The sequence below is a fragment of the Eufriesea mexicana genome, unplaced genomic scaffold (assembly GCF_001483705.2).
Source record: "Eufriesea mexicana isolate 0111107269 unplaced genomic scaffold, ASM148370v2 scaffold5018, whole genome shotgun sequence".
Taxonomy (NCBI): Eukaryota; Metazoa; Arthropoda; class Insecta; order Hymenoptera; family Apidae; genus Eufriesea; species Eufriesea mexicana.
Genome location: NW_016912973.1, coordinates 108,946 through 128,397, shown reverse-complemented (window position 1 = coordinate 128,397; position 19,452 = coordinate 108,946). Strand labels below are relative to the sequence as shown.

Below are 19,452 nucleotides of genomic sequence, written 5' to 3'. Positions count from 1 at the left end.
AGAGCGGTCCTGGCTCCAATGAATCGGCCGACACGTGATACCTTCCGCTCCTCGGATCTCTGAACATGTGTTAAGAAACAGTCGTGGAACGATAGCAAAAAGAATGGAGCGAATTGAAAGAAAAAAGGAAAAGGAAAACACAGAGGTATACCGATCGAACGGTTTCGATCTGGTTTTTGCTTAAACGGTTTTAGCTAATAGGACCGCGAAACGCGGCTGATTCCGAGAACGACAAAGGCTCAGAAAATTCAGCAATTGCTAAGTTATTCACCGCGAGCGACGGGATGTGCACGTACGACGATTACGATCGTAATTTATTACAGGCAGGGAAGCACGTTTCGCAAAGTGAATCTGAAATGCACGTAATCTGCAATCCGTCCATCTCGTGGTCCAAGAGACCCAGCCGGGACCCACACGGCGCATAGACGAACGCACACATTCGCCCTTCCTCTCGCCGTGATCTTTTTCTCATTATCTTCGACATATCCTGCTCGTCCTTTTTCACCCTCCGCCAACCAGTTTTCGTTCGTTTTGGATCCAACTTTGCCTCGAAGTTCGCGCAGCTGAGAGAAGCGGAGCGAGAAAGTCGTGGGATTTCGCGTTCGGAGGGCACGAGACTCCGGAAGACGCGACACCGTGTAGCCGGGATGGTTGGCGACCGAGGTGTCGATGCCTTTACAACGTGAAAAATTTGTCCACATTTGTGCTCTCGTCTGTAAATTATACAACGTTTCCTTCCCCTTACGCTCCCGCCGAGTGGTTTTACCACTTTATCTCCACGAAGAAACGAACTAGCGTCCTCGTCCCGCCAGCGTGCAGAGAGAAAGAGAGATTTTAGCCGGGCACCGGGAATATTTTACGGATTAAGATTAGTCTGGTGGCCGGCGACGCGTATCCCCATTGTGCAATCGTGAACCGGAGTTCGTAGGTCATTCTCTTTTTACTGCCGCTTTCCAGGCCTCTTTCATGCTTAATAAGCGTATTCACGATCCTCAGAAACTGACTACTTGTACCGGTCGAACGCTGGGCGAGGAGGCTTCCTCCCGCAGGGTATCTGGAGAAGCTTCAAAGGACGAAGGTAAAGCTATTATTAATGCTACCAATTACAACTCCGATCGAAATTAACAGGCTACTGTTGGAGGGAGGGAAAAAAGGAAGAGAAGGAGGAGAAAAAACAAATTTATCCCTCAATTTCCTCGGTTTGCCCTGGAGCTCGAGGCGAGGTCCATGAAAAAGGCACGATTTGGCCCCGCTGGTGGTTAAACCGGCGCCAAACTGGTTCGCGGAAGCTAATGCCTGCAACTCATGCCTCTTCGCCAGCGGATTCCCTTAGAATCTCCGTGTCTTCCCTGAAAATCTCGGTCATTTCTGCATCACGGCCATCGCGGAGAAACGATATCCTTTCCCTGTTCCCGTGGAATGTTCGCAAGCACGCGAACGTCCGATGAAACGGAGGGAGCGAAAACGAATTAAGCGTCGATTAGCACGGGAACCAGACAGAGACACGACTGAACGAACGAAGCCTTAAACAGCGGGGATCGTTGAGATTACCAAAGCAAATCGCGCGGGACGTAGCCACCCCGAAGAGGAAAAGCAAGAAGCACGAACACGGACCTTGACAGAAGCGTTTACAGTGTGTTTTAATTTATCGATTATTATTCCGCGTACGCTCGTTTTGCCAGCCACGATGAGCTATAGCCAGTCAGTGAGCGTAATTGCGCGTAACCGGGCACCCTTCTCAGGATCAAGACACGTGAGAACCGGATCGGCTCGCACTGTGACAAGTTGGAAATGCCTGTACTTTACGAGAGCGAATTCTGGATCAGTGTTCTAGCCAAAAAACTTGATCGAGGATCGTTCGAGCCATTGCGAGACTTCCCTCGCGCGATTTTTCCGAGCGAAAGGATCGAGCAATGGGTGACTCTCGTGACGATAAATCGAAGGGATTACTCGCTCGGCCGAGGACGTTAACGAAGACACGCGCCATCCAGTCGTACAAGTGTCTTCTCGGCAATTAGGAAAGCACGTTTTAGTCGAACTCTGGTTGAATCTGTTTAGAGGCCGGTAGGTGGTTCCTCGGAGTTCCCTAAGGACGATAGGAAGGCCCTTTATCCCCTTCGAGGGACCTCTTTGCGCTACCAGCTGCTGTTCTGCCAGGTGGTAAAAAGGAGGGGCAATATAGAAAAAGGAGAGGTAGCCCCGGACCAGGAGAGAACGAAGAGAAGCTCGGAGAAGAAGAAAAGAGCGAGAGTGAGAGAGGGAGAAGAAGCGAGAAAGAAGCAAAAGGACCAAGTAGTCGGGTTTCTCGACGAAGCGTTGAAAAGAGACGGGGAAAAAGTTGGAGGGAGAAAAGTATAGAGGGCAAAAGTAAGAAAACGCAAGCGGCGTGAGAAAGACGGAGAGAAAAAAAGGGAAAGGAGCATAACCGAAATGGTCTGTGAAAGAAGAGGGAAAGGGAAAGAAAAAGGAGGCTCTACCTCCAAAACACCTGGCAAGCATCGTCCTCCTAGTGGCGCCTCATGAGAGAATTTCTCTCTTTTTCTTCGGAACTCCGGACCCATGGGAACCACCACGGCCCTCCGGGGGCACAAAGAGAACCGTTTCTTTTTTGCCACGCGTATATAGATCGGAAACTATTTCTCAAGCTAGATCCTACAGATAGACGATGCTGCATTGCGAATATGTATTTCTCGTTCCAGTTAATTCCGCCATTCCCCTGCACGGAGCGACGCGTTTTAACGAACGTTCGTCGGAAGGGATAAGGTAAGGGTCTTCTGAAACGTACAGGTTTCTCAGAAGACTCCCACAGGAAACGCGAGTACCGATCCATGACGTCACATCCGCCGAATTAATTTTCCGCATCCACGCACGTGTGCCTCTTTTCCCATGGGTCCGTGACTCGATTCGGTTCAAACGAATACCGAACTCCGCCAACCGAATTTTCCTCCATTTTCTCATCCCCGTTAGACTTCCGCCTGTTTCCTAGCCCGGTATCCATAGCGTTGCCGCGCGCATTTGTTGCTTGCAAAAGTCCCAGAGAAACCTGTTCCTGAAAGGAGGACGCGAGAAGAGCATGCAACTTCCTCCTTGTCAATTTTGTGACTCGCCAGCCGATCATTGATTCCGACGAAACTAACGTACAACGCGGTTCTCCGAAAAGTATACGCTCGTCGTGTAATTTTCTTAATTTCTTTAACGCCCGAGATGGCAGCTGTCGTGGCGAAAATTCGAAGGACGTTAAAGCGTGTCAAAATCGTTTCGAACGTATATATCGCTTACGAACTACGCGACGCAGACCTTTGTCGGCATTTGCATAATTTCCACAACCGATGATCAAGCCGTTCCGCGTTCTAAACCCCGTCGTCCACGTTGAAAAATGCGCGCTTTTCCTGCGCACCGACGCACCAACGCACTGCGTATAAATCGCTGCAATTAAAACGTTACCGCGATGAGTCGATCCGCTGATTCGAGAGATCGCCACGGAATCTCTGGCTTTTTTAATCACCATCCAGCAATGCCACGGACGTGCTAATTAGCCCGGCGACGATGAGAATATCCGGGTGCCATGAGAAAACCCCCGCGAATCTCGTGAGAACGCGCGCAAACCCCACCCGAACTACGGATCACCGGCTATCGTAATTAAACGGGAATCGTTACGCGAGTTTACTCGCGCCGCGATCAACGATTCTTCACCGATAAACTTTCTCCGGTATTTTCGCTGAGAGCGAAGCGTTTGTTTACGCGAGGATGGAACTTTAGTCGTCTATCGCCGTTCCTTTCGTAGAACGAAAACGATAAGTTTGCTTCCGACTCTCGACGCCTTCGGAATTATCGAGCCTAACAGCCTGTCTGCTTCCCTAGTTACAATTTTCATACTTTGCGTCGCTTTTTTTCGCCATACGAGCCGCTTTATTACCTCTTCCTCTTTGCACGTGCTCATTACAAAATACGCAACAGGCGTGACGATGCTCGGCCAATTATTTCGATTCATTAAGAGCAGGAAGGGGATTTCCCTTCGGCCTCTTACAAACTTTAGCGCCCAACTATAATCGGAATCCAACGGACCCAAACGCCTACGGCCCTTCTCAGCGTCACGCATGACGATGTTCCGGTATCCTTTAACCGCAGCGTGTCCCAGGCTATTTTTAATATATTTCGTCAATGAATATTCCGCGATGATCATCTTCCGCGAATTACGTGTATCGAAGATCGAATCTCTGCTGCATAAAGTCGCGAGATTGCGTATCTCGACTCCGACACCCTCCACGGAGAGCAAAGGAGAAAGTGCAGAAGGTGGAGAGGAACGAATTGGGCCTGACAAAAAGTTTTGGTACACCGTCGAACATAAACACCTGGCGCTCACCTGACCCGATAAACTTTTCGATCTCGTTCCAGTGGCGAATCTGCGCGATTCGGAGCCCTCGAACACACGGCTCTCGCACGTTCACCCAGTCCACGATTCCAAATGTCTCTTTTTGCTTCTCAGGATTCGCACGGGATCGAGGATCCAGAGGCGGCCCTGGTCACGGACACGTCCCAAGATGTCAAGGTACTGGGTGGTTCGCAAAACAAGACCCACACGAACGTGATCTTCTCGCGAAACTGGCAGACCTGCGATCCTCAGGATCATCGACTTACGGTAAGGCTGGAAGCATAAAGAACGATATTATTCGTTTAAATCTTTCCGCTGCTCCGACTCGCAACTTTCCTTGCTTAATTATGCGCCACTTCTTTCCCATATCCGTGTCAGGATTATTCCCGTTACGCGTTTATTCTTATCCCAGCCCTCCCTCCTTCCACCTAGAAGAATGCTAATATAGTCGAAGATAAAGGATCAAGTTCCCTCGTAACTCCGCTCGGAGTAATTACAAGTCGCGAGAAAACAAATTGTTCGATATTCGATTCCACCTGACGGAGCCTGGGAATCGGGAATAGCCAGGAAGATTTACAACGTTGAGACAGGAGCCCTGGCAGAATTCGCGGAGAGAACCTCCTCCCTCTTTCGATTTATGCCCGCCACGAAGGGAGCCCGCGACTTTAAGAGGCCCTAAGACTTCGGCTCTGTCGAATTCCCGCAGCGATATTTAGGCGTTTAGCATGCCGTCCGCGACCCTTGAGTCTCCTCGCAGATTCCCATTCTCGATCCGCAGTGGGTCTAACCAGCGTGGCGTCCAGCCCATTAAAATACTTCTTAACGAACCTATTTCCTATATCCGACTGCCCCCTCTGACGCTCTCTACGAGTACCACTACGAAAGCATCGTTTGCCATCGCAGGGAGACACGATTCGCGTCCTCTGGGCACTGCATTCGAGCGATCCTGAATTGAACACTGCGATTTGGCCCGGTGACAAGCACGGTGGCAGAGCGTTGAGATTAAAGACTCCTGCTCCTCACGCACCCCCTCGATACACCCAGGACATCAAGCACTGGGACGTAAAATTGAACCAAGTACGTAGAATCGAAGAGTGAGTCGATCTCTAATTAATCGTCTGCGGCAGATCTCGATTAATCGTATGTTCTTCTTGATACGTAGCCCCCGGTTTCAGACAACGTGGATACCACCTATTGGTGCAAGATCTTCAAGGCCCCTCATAAGGAGAAGCACCACATGATCGGGGTAAGCGATCGAAATTCGTCGAAACTTTTCGAATTTTCTCCGATGCATGATCGTGCACGCAGATTGGTATTCGTTTCGGTATAAGTTTCGTGTACGACGGGAGAAGTACAGAGGAATGTCATAAGGTTGGGTCTGATTCGTATGTGCTTCACGAATCACGGTCATCCATGCCGGACATGGCACCGTGTCGACGGACGTCATTAGAATAAAGAAGGAGATGTCGGAATGATGTCATTCCGTGTCCGAAACGCTCTCCGATTGTCAATGGAATCTGCTCGAAGAGATTTCTCAGGAGAGCAGCACGGTTCAATCTGGTATTCCGAAATTGTCTCGCGATTCTTCTGCTTCTCCGAATTCGCGCCACTGTCGACTCGCTGAAATATTAAAGAGGAATTAACGTTTCGTTCCCAGTACACGCCACTCGTGGAAAAGGAGAACGAGGATTTGGTACATCACATAATACTCTACGAATGCGCCTCGACCTTGCCGATTTTGGGACAGCACGCGAGAATCGTTGGAGCACCCTGTTACAGTCCCACGATGCCCCGAGAGTGGGAATCTTGTTTGCAACCAGTGTTAGCTTGGGCCCGTGGAAGCACAGGTAAACTCGAGGAAGAAATTTATTGAAGTAATAAGTAGGTAATAGTTGGGAATGCGAGCTGCACGATACGACGTGTCTTCTAGGCGAATGGCTTCCGGAACACGACGGCATTCCCATTGCGGAACATCCTGAAGGTTCTTATTACATGCTAGAAGTGCACTATAATAACCCGAGCATGAAGAAAGTGGTAGATAGCAGTGGAGTACGCCTTCATTTAACTCCGAAACTTCGTCCCGAGGAAGCTGGAATTCTCGTCGCCGGTGTAGCTGTGAGTCCTCTTCACCTAATTCCACCGAAACAAAAGGAATATGCCACTGCGGGATACTGTACTCCTCATTGTACGAACACGGTAAATAACGTTATCTCGGTAATTACGATGCAAGCATACCAGTAGTTCGTCTGCAAATTTCTGGACAGTCGAATATTCTTACAGATGTTCCCTGAAGGTGGTGTGAACATCGTTTCGGTGGTGTTGCATTCGCACTTGGCCGGCCGTCGACTGAGTCTGAAACACATTCGACAGGGCAAAGAATTGCCCAGAATAGTCCAAGACAACCACTTCGACTTCGAGTACCAACAGTCTCACACTCTCGAGAAGGAAGTGAAGGTGCTTCCGGGAGACGAGTTGGTGGCTGAATGCGTTTATGGCACTTTGGACAGGACGAAACCTACCCTGGGTGGATATGCCGCCTCTCAGGAAATGTGTCTGGCTTTCGTCGTGCACTATCCCAGAACACCACTTGCAGCCTGTTATAGCATGACACCGGTGAAGCATCTCTTCAAGACTCTTGGCGTACACAGCTTCAAAGGTGTCACTATGGATCATTTGGAGAAACTCTTTTTAACCACTAGGTAAATAAGCGTATACCGAAACTCAACGAAATACGAGCGAACTCGGTTCGTTCGTTTTATAAATTGTTACCTTTTCTTCCTATAGGACAGATGCTGTAACCATACCCACTGGTCAGCAACAGCTCCCCATATATCCTGCTACGAGGCTAAGCGAAGATGTCGACGAGGAACTCATAAGGGAGGCCAAATCTGCGTTGAGGGCCATGAGAGATTACACGGTAGAACACGATAACGATAACGTTTTCTCTCGATTGATCATCGAAGAACCTGAAGAATTTAAAGGTACGTTACGCGAATGTTTAATTTCAGACGATTAACCCTTGGCACTCGACGATTTTTTCACAAAAGAATAGTAATTCGAAGACTCTCTGTCATAAAGTCGACGATAGTTTTTAAAACGATTGATAAGAAATCGTATACAAATTAAGACGTGGAATTATTTCACATAGACATTCCACGCATCGTTGGGTAATTTCAAATTTGATACATTAATTAACACCGATCGTTGGAATCTGAAGCTCGCCTCTCGAGTGCAAAGGGTTAGTCTTCGCTTCTAGTTCCGCATTTCACGATCGTCTTTTCCAATAGGTCGAACTTTGGCAGAACACATGTTGGCACTGCCCTGGACCGAGGAACTTCTTGCCAGATCCATTGAGCAGAGTTTGTACCACGGTAGACATATGACTTTCTGCAGAAAGAGGGACGACAAGCTCGCCCTGGTAAGGCTAACTTTAACGTTATCTCCGTTACCTGATCACCTGATCCCGATCATCGAATAATTTTTTCTTCACAGCCAGCAGATATTCAGTCATTCCCAAACTACACAGCACTGCCAGAAACGAATGAAACGACGTGCAGCGAAATGGCAACACTATCCGGTGCATGGAGGAGCTCTAGCTTCAGCATCGTCACGTTCCTTACAATTACGATCACGACGATCGTCATTTCCTAAAAGCAAAAGTCAACTCACTGATTGTATAATAATGATCAAATGTATCCGTCTAACTCGTCTCGCTTATGAATTGGGACTGTTCGAAACAGACTAAAAGTGAGCGAAATCGAAATAACTCGTGGACGATTTCTTCCCAGCAGACGGGAGACGGCAAAATTTTCGAAAAATTTTGACGGTCCAATTTATATATAGAAATATAATATAATATATATGTATAATGTAATGTAATGTAAATATACCATCTATGTATTTATAAGGTGCTCGCGCTACAAGCCTTTCCTGTATTTTATATGAATTTTGTATAAAAAATAAACCAGTCTCTAGAAACTGTACTAGCTATGAATTATTATCGATCCGTACCTGAAATTATAATAAAAATCTTATGCCACGATAAACCCAAATTAACGGAGAAATGAGTAATATAAAATAGAACTTAGCTCGACTGCGTTTCACCGAAGAGAAGATCCAGACTGTTCGTGATCGATCTAGCGACTGCTTTGAGACTCAGCCACGAGGAAATCGGGTAACCGATTTATCAGCTGCCACACAGGTGTCCGGAGTTGCAATTTTCTAGATGGTTAACCAATTACGGAGGCGTTTGCAATAGTTCCCGGCCCCGATTTCATTCACGGTGATTTTCACGTATCGGAATATGGGGTCCCATGTGGTCGGTGCTGATAAGCACTGAATTGAACAGGTATCGAATTGCGGTGGATTTCTGCGAGTATAAAAGCTCGGCTCCTTGGGACAGGGAGCATCAGCAGCTCTCCGGAGCTCCAAGAGAGAACACGAGCTCTTCCGTGAAGAAGTTGCCACCACACCTTGGGCCATACGATCGAGCAGTCTCTACCCTAGAAGCAAAAGCAGTCGGGTAAGTTGAGATAAAATATGAAACGATATATAAATTTTGAAAATATGCCAGTGTAATCTGAGAACTCTTCCTTTCCTCGATGCTAAGCATGCGGCGTACACGGTACGTTGTATTGCCAGTACGGGCTTGGCAGTATGTCGGCCTTTTGATGGTATCCCTGGCCTGCCTAACGCTAGGTCTAGTCTCCAGGGATAAGGAAGGCCGAGCAGGAAGTCTGGCGGGACCTGAATTAAAACATCAAGCCCCTCACGAGTAAGACTTAGCATTAGAATTTTTGCTTTTTTGTTCTAATATTAAAATATTATATTCCAACTAACGTGTCGTGCCTCTCGCAGAGTGGATGCCTGCCCTAATTTGAATCCTTTCACCAAAATGCCTTCTTGCTTGGCCACCGAGCAAGACCAGACCAGGATTGCGAAGACGACCAGAGAAACCAGAGACTCCAGGACTTCCCTGATACCGGCTGATCTCAGAATGTCCCGATCTCGAAGCTTAGATCGTGACTCCAGAGTTCGATCACAGTCTCGAGTGGACTTCAGGAGCATGGAGAGATTAGACAGACAGGGAACGAATATCGATAATGATTTTAGACGCAGCGTGGAATCGAGATTCAGGGCTAGAATCCAAGACCGTGCAAGACGTTCATCCGATTCTGCAACTCAACTTTCTCGTCTGCTCGCTTCAAGAACTAGAGAGGATTCTTCTGAACGAAGATTGGTCAAAAGGTCTATTGATTCGGATAGGCGTCGTGAAACAAACAGGCGAGTAAATGATTCTCGAGAACGCGAACACCTTGTACGATCCACGGAACGACTAGCATCTACCGATTCCCGTCTAGAGAGGAACGATTTATCCGTGAGGAACGTTGACAGACGAAACCGTATGCAACTGACGATCAGGCGTGATTCTAGACTGGACCAAAACCGTAGATCTCTTACCAGATTGGAACGACGAGAAGTCAACGATGAACGAGAAAAAACTATTCGTCTGGATCGTCGTATGGATATCAGGGCAAACGAACGACGAGATTCCTCCGTTAGATCGTTAAGACGCTCCTCAGGCGATATGGAACGACGAGACTCCTCTGTTAGATCGTTAAGACGTAACTCAGACGACATGGAACGACGAGAAAGAAACAACAGACTGAACTTGGCTCGTGAACGACGCGAATCTCGACTCGACAGGGCATCTGAAATTATCAGGAGCGACTTAAAACGACGAGTTAGGGATCTGTCCGATGACCGTAGGTCAGAACGTCGAGCACCCGTGGATTCTAGAAGGAATTCTGAAAGACGGTCCAGATCTGTGGAATCTCGAACCCGCGAAGAAGTCAGAGCTGATCGTAGACTTATGGAACAAAATGCTGACCGTCGAATTATGGACCAGAGAACTGACCGCCGACTCTTGGAACAAAGCGCTGACCGACGACTTATGGAACCGACAGCTAATCGTCGAGTTATGGAACGACAAACTGATCGTCGCATGGACCAAAATATGGAACGTAAACTTATGGAGAAAAGGACTGATCGCCGAGCTGCTCAACGAAGAACCGATCGTAGTCTCGTGGATCGACAAGCTGATCGCAGACTTAAAGAACAAAGGGTTGAACGTCGTCTCGCAGACCAAACATCCGATCGTCGACTTATGGAACAAAGAGCTGACCGCCAACTTATGGAACGAAGAATTGACCGCCGACTCATGGAACAGAGAGCTGACCGACGACTTACGGAACAGAGAACTCATCAACGCCTTATGGAACGAAAGGTTGACCGACAATCCACAGAACAGAGAGCTGATCGCCAACGTATGGAACGAAGAACTGACCAACGACTCATGGAACACAGAGCTGATCGACGACACACGGAACAAAGAGCTGATCGACAACTTATGGAACGAAGGATTGACCAACGACTCGTGGAACAAAGAGCTGATCAACGCCTCATGGAACGAAGAATTGACCGACGACTTGCAGAACAGAGAGCTGATCAACGCCTCATGGAACGAAGAACTGACCGACGACTCGCGGAACAAAGGGCTGACCGACAACTCATGGAACGAAGAATTGACCGACGACTTACGGAACAAAGAGTTGACCAGAGCCTCATGGAACGAAGAACTGACCGACGACTCGCGGAACAGAGGGCTGACCGACATCTTAAGGAACGAAGCATTGATCGACGCCTTATGGAAAACAGAGCTGATCGAGTACTCACAGAACGAGTTGACCGACGACTCATGGAACGAAGCATTGATCGACGACTTATGGAAAACAGAGCTGATCGAGTACTCACAGAACGAATTAACCGGCAGCTCATGGAACGAAAACCTGACCAACGACTTAAGGAACAAAGAGCTGTACGACGACTTAAAGAACAGAGAGCTGACCAACGCCTTATGGAACGTAGAATTGACCGACAACTTATGGAACAGAGAACTGAGCGACGACTCATGGAACAGAGAACTGATCGCCGACTTATGGAACAAAGAGCTGATCGTCGACTTATGGAAGGAAGAACCGACAGCCGTCTCATGGAACGTCGTCTCACAGAGCAAAGGATTGATCGCCAAGATTTGAACTCAAAATCATTACGTCAAAGACTCGATACTGATCGCCTACAACGAGCTCGCTCTACACCTACTCTTCTTGTAAATACCATTCGATCAAATCAAAGGGAAGAAAGATTCGATGAAAACCTTCGCGCATTCTTAACCACTTATCGAGATAGAACTGCAAGGGACCTTAAACGATCTCGCTCTATGGACCACATCCGCTCTGCTCATAAAAATTCTCATTCTCGAAGCCAACCGATGCAACGAAATTCACTGGAAGATTCAACCTCACTTCGAAGATATGTTCGATCATTGTCCGTTTTGGCCCAACATCGCAATACTAGGATCCCTGTTAATACACGTTCGTTATCAGTACGAGAGGATATTTCGACTCGCAGCTATGATTTCATACCTAAGATTAAAGCTTCGACCACCACAGATTTCCTGAAACAAGAGAACTCCATAAATCACATTGTAACATTCGACATTATTCGTCAAGCTCTAATAATTGGTCTGTGTTCGATGTATGGCCTGTCTGTTTTCTATGGCAAACGTTCTTTCATTAGGTAAGCAAATATCTATTTGTATTAGCAGTTTAATTAAAACAGATACGAATTAATTGGAAGATTAATAAGATATGGCTATTTGTTACAGTAATATCGTAAGGCAGACACCACAACTTACTATAGGGTAAAATCCAATCTAACGAGAAACAACGATCCGCTACTTCCAAGACCTGCTTTTAGTGATTGCTCTAATGTAATATTTCCATGCGCTATACCGCTATGTACTTAATAAAAATCTGTATATTAATGTACAGCTATGTATCCTGCGTAGAGACAGAAATGTATCGCATGTATTTAAGAAGATATATTTTATCCGAATAAATTGTTCAAATGAAAATCAAATGGTGTATTCGCTACTACTAATTCCCTGAAACAAACCTTACATCACGCATTAATTCCGCATGTAACATAAACAGATTTGATAACATAACTATATATATATATATATATTATAGTAAACAAACTTTAAACCAAATGGTTTAAAGAGAAAAGAAGTACTTTATTAAAGTCATAATCTCGTGGTTTGTACATTATGGTTGTTCAGCTTAAAAGTAATTGTAAAAAAATGCAGTGATTTTGACATATATCCAGTCTTGAAGAAGTAACTATACTCTGTGTGATTATAATGATTTGATAAAAACACGTACAACCTGAAAATAAAGAATTATTTTCTAAACTCAACCTGTAACAAAGTTGTTTAATGTTATTACGTCTAGGACACATCGAATTTGTGCGATATGCGTGTGCTTCGTTCATCGTAAGAGTATAGAGTCAACTGTGATCGCTAAAACGTTTAATGAATGTTTCTAAAGTGTATATAAATATATATATATATAATACAATGGACGACTTGATTATAGATGGATTCGTTGATGGCGAAGAATGAGTGAATATAAATAGGAAATAAATACAATTATTCAAACGTGTCAATACGACGCTTAGCATATCCTGAAAAAGCCTCATGTAAAAAATTAACTTCTACGCAACTTTGGAAGATATCTTTCATGTTTACGAGATGCTTCCTCTACGTTCGTATAGTCTACCTATCCGTTCGCCAAATTGATAATAAGTACAAGGCTAAAGCTAGTTCCGAATTGGAAGCAGTCATGTTCTTCTTTCCGACAATTTTTAAACCTACGTTATTAGATAAATAAAAAGTCTGCTTTTAGTAAATATAGTTCAAAATATTTCTATGTTCTCATTTGATATTTGACTATTAGTTTTATTACTCCAACTATGGACGTTGTCCATGCGTGTTGCACGCACAGTGGCAAGAAGGAATGTCGACGAGAAGTTACGACAAAACAGTAACTTCGTTATATATTCGTCTTTTTTTCTTTTTTTTTTTTTTTTTTTTTCTTTTCTTGTTTATAACTTTGGCAGTGATCCCAGTCGATCATTATGCGTGAGCTTTCCCAGGATCGATATGATTTCACTGAATTTCTGTATCTTATCGTAAGAATAACTAAACATATTGCAAACGCGACCGTGAACGGCTAATCGTCTCGTCTTCGAAAAAAGGTCGATAAAAAAAACATCGACCAAACCTTTTTGGCTGTGCACCCGCTTACACATTTATAAAGTGCCTAACAACGAGATAACTTCTTCTAATAAAAACGTAAGATTCGTTTCAGTACACTCGAACATACGAATTATCACAATGCCCGATGATAACGAATCGATAAATTGCGACCTATCGATTTCTTGACATTTCATGAGCACCACTTTGCACGCATATATAATCTAGTTACCATCTAGAAGTCAATGAACATTAGCGATCTCTTGGAGCATTCCAAGAATATGATCAAGCTCTTGTCGGAAATAACATAATTGTCGATTTTTACCCTTTTCATTTTTACAGTCTTTACACTGGGTTCTATTTCTAAGTAGATCGCGCACCAAACTCTGCAACGTCATCTCGCGGCTTTCGTGTCGTTGTTGAAGAATAGTTATCTTGTCCTGCAACAACTGTAGCTGTTCTGTGCTCTACAATGAAAATATAACAATTGTAAATACACGCATTGAAGTAATTCTATAGAATGAAATTTCTATTACATACCGGCGTTGATAAGTACTTGACTTTTTCATTCAATGTCTTCACTTTGTTTTCCAAGTGATCCCGTTCAGCCTTTAAAACAACCACCTGTTCCTTGTAGTCTCTTAATTTCTCAATTTGCTGCTTCAAATGGGATATCACAGCTACTTGCGTATTTACTTGACCCTATGTATAAAGACAAACATTTTACAAAAGCAATCACGTACAAATGATAAGAGTACTACGTGCAAATAGTTTATAATACAACCTAATAAGTAAACAAAAATTCGAAATGAACGCTGCACGTAATACCACGAACCTGTAACTTTACCACTTTAGAGTCTCCAAATTTCACGCTATACTCCTTCAGTAATGTGGCCATTTCACGTTCATGTTCCTCTTGCAAGAGGTTCAGATCGTGAAGACGTTTATTCTTCAGAGCCATGAAGTCCTTGTTCATCTTGCTTAGTTCTTCCTTTAGAATATCATTCTCATCGGCCAATCTCTTCATCAAATTAGTATCTCCATTTTCAGTATACTGCATAGGATCATAAAGCTTTTGCACAGAAACAGATCGTTGGGTGTTCATATCAGATGCGTGTCCATTTTGATAAATGTTCGAATTTTGATCATTTCCCTCAATAGACTTTAATGATAATAATTTTGAGTCTGACGACACCATGCCGCGGTTCGTCTTTTCGAAATTCATGGTCTTCGCAAATCTTCTATCGTTCAACAATTTCTCTCTCTCCTTCTGCAGTCTTATATTTGTTTTTTGTAAGTCTTGGAATTCTTTCGTGAGCTTCGAAATCGCTTTATCTTTATTTGCAAGCTCTAGTTTTAATCCACGTATCGTAGCCATAAGGTAAGCATCCTCCTTCGAATTCTGTGATTTCAGTGTAGCCTTTGCAGATGATTTCTGATCCTTCTTTTCTTCTTTCTCGAATGATCCTGTCCTTTCTTCCTTCCTAACAGTTTCCACTCCCTTATTCTCTACAGGTTTCGATGTAGTCTGCGTAAACATATCATTACACACCTTGCGATCCTTCATGCTAGCCTCCAACAATTTTCCATCTAATTCCATTATCTGTGTAGTATACTTCTCCTTCATATCCGTGAACTTTTTCTGTAATTCAATTACCTTCTTCTGAGCTAAATCATCCTTTGCTTTAATTTCATTTTCCAGACTCGCAATTCGACCTTCCAACAACTTAATTTTCTCTGAACCAATTTTTTCGTGTTCAGAATTCGCAGTTAATATGAGGGCAGATACCGAATCGGGATTCTTTCTCTTCAGTATTCTCTCCATTTCACGAACCTGTCTATTTAAATCAGTAATCTTTTTACTATCGAGGATCACTTGGTCTTTCAACTTCTGTGTTAATTGCTTTTCGCGTTCTACGTGACTCTTAGTTATTTGCAATTTGTCCAAAAGGTTACCCTCTTTAACTCTCAATTCTAATAGTTCCTTCTCCAATGGTAGTACGTTCTGTTGAATCTTATCAAATTCCTGTTTTACTATTCGCAATTGTTCCGTTTTAGAACTTAACTTTACAGTCAAATCTTCTACTTGCTTCTTCAATTCCAGCTCCGCTGTAGTCATTGCTTGTAATCGATCCGTGATAAAGTCATTCTTTGTTCTCAACTGATCTTTGAACATCTCCAATTCATCGTTTAAAAGACTATTTTGTTGAATCAAATCCTCATTCTTCAATGCACAATCTGCATTTTTCTCTCGAAGCTCAGAGATTTCGAGATTAAGTTTCAAAGTCCCTTCCTCGAGATCCTTGACTCTATCTGCAAGTTCCTGCATCTTACCTGATTCTAATACTGTACTTTTCTGTTTTTGCAACTGTTTCATTTCTTCCTGCATTCGCTTCGTATCATGCATCAACCTTTTATTTTCAGTTTCGTAAGCCCGAATTAAATTTTCTTGTTTCTCCAATTCTTTTTCTAAAAGCATAATCTTCGTGTCTTTCTTTGGTTGAGGATCTGGACGCTTTTCATTTAACGAAAGCTCGTCTACTTTCGCTTTTAAAATAATGTTCTGCTTTTTTAATGCAAACAGTTCTTCCTCGAAAGATATACGCATATTGTCAATTTGATTCTTGTACAATTTAATCTCCGACTCTAGTTGCTGTTTCAGAAGCACATTCTTATGTCTCTCTTCACGACACAACATTTCCCAATTCGTTTTCGTTACACTTTGTTTTGTGTCACCACCGGCCATCGTGTTTTTTGTTTTAGAATCTGGTGATTTAGCTTGGTACGTTTTATGTGTGGAAGACAAAGTAAGAGTGGAACCAGTCTTAACAGAATTTTTCTTTGGTTTTGGAGATACCTTGGTCTTGGGAGGAATCTTGGTAATTGGTTTAACCATAGGTTGCAGTTTTGACTTTAAAATTGGTGATCGTCTAATCAAAGTACTCGCGGGTCTCTTCGCAGCATCCGAAGGTTTACTTACTCTTAGATTTTCTACAGAAGTTCTGAACGATGGTTTACAAATCTGATCGTAACTCTTAGACTTAGAAAACTTTAGCTCTTTCTTTTGTAATTTATTGCTCGATGCACTAGCCGAATGAGTAGATTTGCGTTCTACGTTGCTACGTTGAGAAATTGCAGGATTAACACTAGATTTAATCTCGGAACTTGAAATTGTTTTACGCACAGATGTTTTCGGTTCCTCTGTAAGTTGTTTGCTTTGTTCTATTGCATTTTCTGTCGACTTTTCGGCTAACAACTTGGGAATTTCATCTGCGAATAATTCTAATCTTGGCGTAAGACCAACCGTATACAGTTCTTCCTTAGAATTAAGTATTTTTTTACTATCTTTTACCATGGCTACGTTTCTTGAAGATAATTGTTCTTTTTTATTAGATACTTTCAACTCGTTTTTACTAATACTAATAATGTCTTGAGATTGCTTACGTTCTTCACTGTCAACACTAGAATCCGTTTCAACAATTTCATGTTCAGCTTTTGGATTTTTTGCCTGAGGTAGTTCTTTTTCTAATATGTCGGAAATTTCCTTCTCAGGAAATTCAGGACTCTTATCATTCGTGGATTCCCCGTTCAACATGGATTTCCTTTCATCTGTAGACTTTGAAAGAAAAGGATGCATAGGATTAGGATCGTCTGATTCTTGTTCTTTCTTCTCTGTCTGTCCTTGCAAAAGTTTCAAAAAATGTGAAAAATCTTCTTGCCCAAAACTGGAACTGCCTGACATACCACCCTCAGCTTTTTCCTTCGATCTTCTCAATAAATCTTCGAAAAAATCCTTATCCACGTCAGTTATTTCTTTTTGCAAGTTATCTTTTTCTGATTCCATTTTCCTTGTATTCCTCAATTCTTCTGACTTGGAATGTCTTTCAATAGGATCATCTAAATCAGAACTACTGGACACCTCTACTTTTTGTTCCTCAAATTTTCTTCTCTGAAGTTCTAACGATTTTAAAGCTTTAAAACCATTTATATTTTCATACAAGACTTCAAATCCAGGACTACTGTCTCTTTTCTTCTCATTCTTCGGACTTTTTTTTATTTTTTCAGTCTCTTTATGCACCTCTTCCTCTATCAATTGAAAGATATCAGCTTCTAATTGTCTAACTCTGCTAAAACTTTCTATATCTTCTGGAATATTCTCAGGTACTAAAGTATCAGATTTTGATGCGCTCTTAGATAAATTACTACTATTTTTTCTTACAAGTTTTTCAGCCTCCTCCAACAGTTCTTCCACGGATTTTTCTTCTTCTGTAGGAAGTTTAGTTGAGTTTCGGGATTTTGAACGATCTGCAGCTGAATTTGGACTTAAAGCTCCAGCAATTTTACTCATTTCTTCTAAAATACTACCTATATCTTCGTCAGTTGCATCTGTATAAAAGAATAAAAGTCTTTGCTGTATTGTACGCAAGAAACGATATGGAGAAAATTATAAAAATACCTACTCTCAAAATCAGAAGGATACTTATCAAATGCTGCAGAAGCCAAAATATCACATAAAGTGTCATCCTTATCTTTCATCTCAATCTCAATCTTATGCATAGCCTAAGCAAAATAAGACCATAAATTATAAAATGAAACATATTACTGTTTAAAAATTTATTCTATATAACACATAATATCTTTAAATACTTTGCACATCTTTTCTTTTTCAAGGAATTCTTTCATCGAAGAACTAACATCTGGAGAAGGGGATGCAGACTGTTTTGTTTTTATGTCTAATGGAATACCATGAGAAACATCGAGCCAAGTTTCTGGCTTCTTCAACCACCACTTTTCTTCCTCATGTTTTTCTTCTGGCTCTGATTGTTTAGTCACCTTAGGTTTTTCTTTTATTCGAATTGAATTCTCCCCCACACTAAGACTAATAGAGGTACCCAAAGTATCATCTTCGGTTGGGATCAACTATAGATAAATTAAACATGTATAAAATATTAATTGCAGGTAGTAGATATAAAACTAAAAACACATCTATCTTTTAATGTGATTATATCGTATCAACAAATATAAATTTACTAATAAACTATTCACGAATAAACTGTCAAGTGTCTTTTAGAAATTGAGATAGGTTAACATAACGAGTGAAAGATATTCGAAATACTTACATCCTCATAACGAGGAGAATTCTGAGGATTTGAAGACATTCGGATTTTTTACTAATAATGCTTCTGAATAATATAATCCAAGTAATCAATCATCTTTTTGAAGTCGTTTGACACTTAGTGTACTTTTGTTTGTTTGTTACTTTTAATTCGCTCAATGCTCGCCTCGTAGCGACCTCACCCATTCAGTAACGTAAAATCCTTTTTGAAACGCCGTACCAAACAATTAACAAGAAAGAAAGAATAACAGAATTGAAATGATCAAAGAGTGGAACAACTAATGAAAAAGGAAAAAACCAACAAGGAAGTAATTGATAGAAAAATATTTGTTAATTTTCCAATTTATTGATCGATCCATCGGTTTAAGCACATAATTGCGAAATAATGATTGCAATTTTTTAGTCATTAAATTGTTAGACAATTGTAAAGAACATTTTACATTTAGTAACGAATGGTGTCAAAGGGATGCCTTGTGAGTGCACTTGATATCCAATAACAATGAATAATACAATCGAAGTTTAATAACAGTTTAGAATATAAAGCGTTAAACACTAATTATAATTATTTTGCACAAACCCGATTATCATCATTTCTAGAAGTGCTAATAGCAAATTTTCAATCGTACATCATGCAATATGATATGTATCACATCAAAATGTTACTGATATACGAGAGCTACAAATATGCTTTCAAATGTATAAATTCATTTGTTCGTTTATAACGATTACAAAAACTCCTATTTATTTAACTACGAGGGCAAATTGTAAAGCGAAATAAAAAACAGAATGAGTTAATTACACGTAAAA

The 19,452-nt window shown here is 42.5% G+C and overlaps 3 protein-coding genes across 3 annotated transcripts in view; 2 read left to right on the top strand and 1 right to left on the bottom strand.

Moving 5' to 3' along the window:
• Positions 1 to 8,193, top strand: part of LOC108551815 (MOXD1 homolog 1) — an 11,700-nt gene extending 3,507 nt beyond the window's left edge. The window contains exons 2-10 of the mRNA XM_017906129.1: positions 4,487 to 4,639; positions 5,276 to 5,449; positions 5,535 to 5,618; positions 6,030 to 6,219; positions 6,303 to 6,568; positions 6,653 to 7,071; positions 7,157 to 7,353; positions 7,660 to 7,790; positions 7,865 to 8,193. Of these exons, the coding sequence (XP_017761618.1) occupies positions 4,487 to 4,639; positions 5,276 to 5,449; positions 5,535 to 5,618; positions 6,030 to 6,219; positions 6,303 to 6,568; positions 6,653 to 7,071; positions 7,157 to 7,353; positions 7,660 to 7,790; positions 7,865 to 8,023 (1,773 nt within the window). The 3' untranslated portion in view covers positions 8,024 to 8,193. The remainder of the gene's footprint in view (positions 1 to 4,486; positions 4,640 to 5,275; positions 5,450 to 5,534; positions 5,619 to 6,029; positions 6,220 to 6,302; positions 6,569 to 6,652; positions 7,072 to 7,156; positions 7,354 to 7,659; positions 7,791 to 7,864) is intronic.
• Positions 8,194 to 8,824: 631 nt separating this feature from the next.
• Positions 8,825 to 12,177, top strand: LOC108551814 (trichohyalin). The gene is made up of 4 exons (XM_017906128.1): positions 8,825 to 8,894; positions 8,982 to 9,146; positions 9,230 to 12,010; positions 12,099 to 12,177. The coding sequence occupies exons 2-4, from the start codon at positions 8,983 to 8,985 to the stop codon at positions 12,136 to 12,138; spliced, it is 2,985 nt and encodes a 994-aa protein (XP_017761617.1). The 5' UTR covers positions 8,825 to 8,894; position 8,982; the 3' UTR covers positions 12,139 to 12,177.
• Positions 12,178 to 13,680: 1,503 nt separating this feature from the next.
• LOC108551799 (centrosomal protein of 162 kDa) lies at positions 13,681 to 18,731 on the bottom strand. The gene is made up of 6 exons (XM_017906069.1): positions 18,650 to 18,731; positions 18,177 to 18,449; positions 17,990 to 18,089; positions 14,365 to 17,915; positions 14,070 to 14,231; positions 13,681 to 13,996 (listed from the first exon to the last, which is right to left on the bottom strand). Exons 1-6 carry the CDS (start codon positions 18,686 to 18,688, stop codon positions 13,772 to 13,774), a joined length of 4,350 nt encoding a protein of 1,449 aa, XP_017761558.1. The 5' UTR covers positions 18,689 to 18,731; the 3' UTR covers positions 13,681 to 13,771.
• Between the last annotated feature and the right edge of the window lie 721 nt (positions 18,732 to 19,452).

Coding starts and splice junctions, on each gene's coding strand:
- LOC108551814 (XM_017906128.1), top strand. CDS start 8,983: ATGCGGCGTACACGGTACGTTGTATTGCCAGTACGGGCTTGGCAGTAT. Junction 9,147..9,229: donor AAACATCAAGCCCCTCACGA/GTAAGACTTAGC, acceptor TGCCTCTCGCAG/AGTGGATGCCTGCCCTAATT. Junction 12,011..12,098: donor GGCAAACGTTCTTTCATTAG/GTAAGCAAATAT, acceptor TATTTGTTACAG/TAATATCGTAAGGCAGACAC.
- LOC108551799 (XM_017906069.1), bottom strand. CDS start 18,688: ATGTCTTCAAATCCTCAGAATTCTCCTCGTTATGAGGAT. Junction 17,916..17,989: donor GTATCCTTCTGATTTTGAGA/GTAGGTATTTTT, acceptor TCTTTTATACAG/ATGCAACTGACGAAGATATA. Junction 13,997..14,069: donor TCAAGTACTTATCAACGCCG/GTATGTAATAGA, acceptor TTTTCATTGTAG/AGCACAGAACAGCTACAGTT.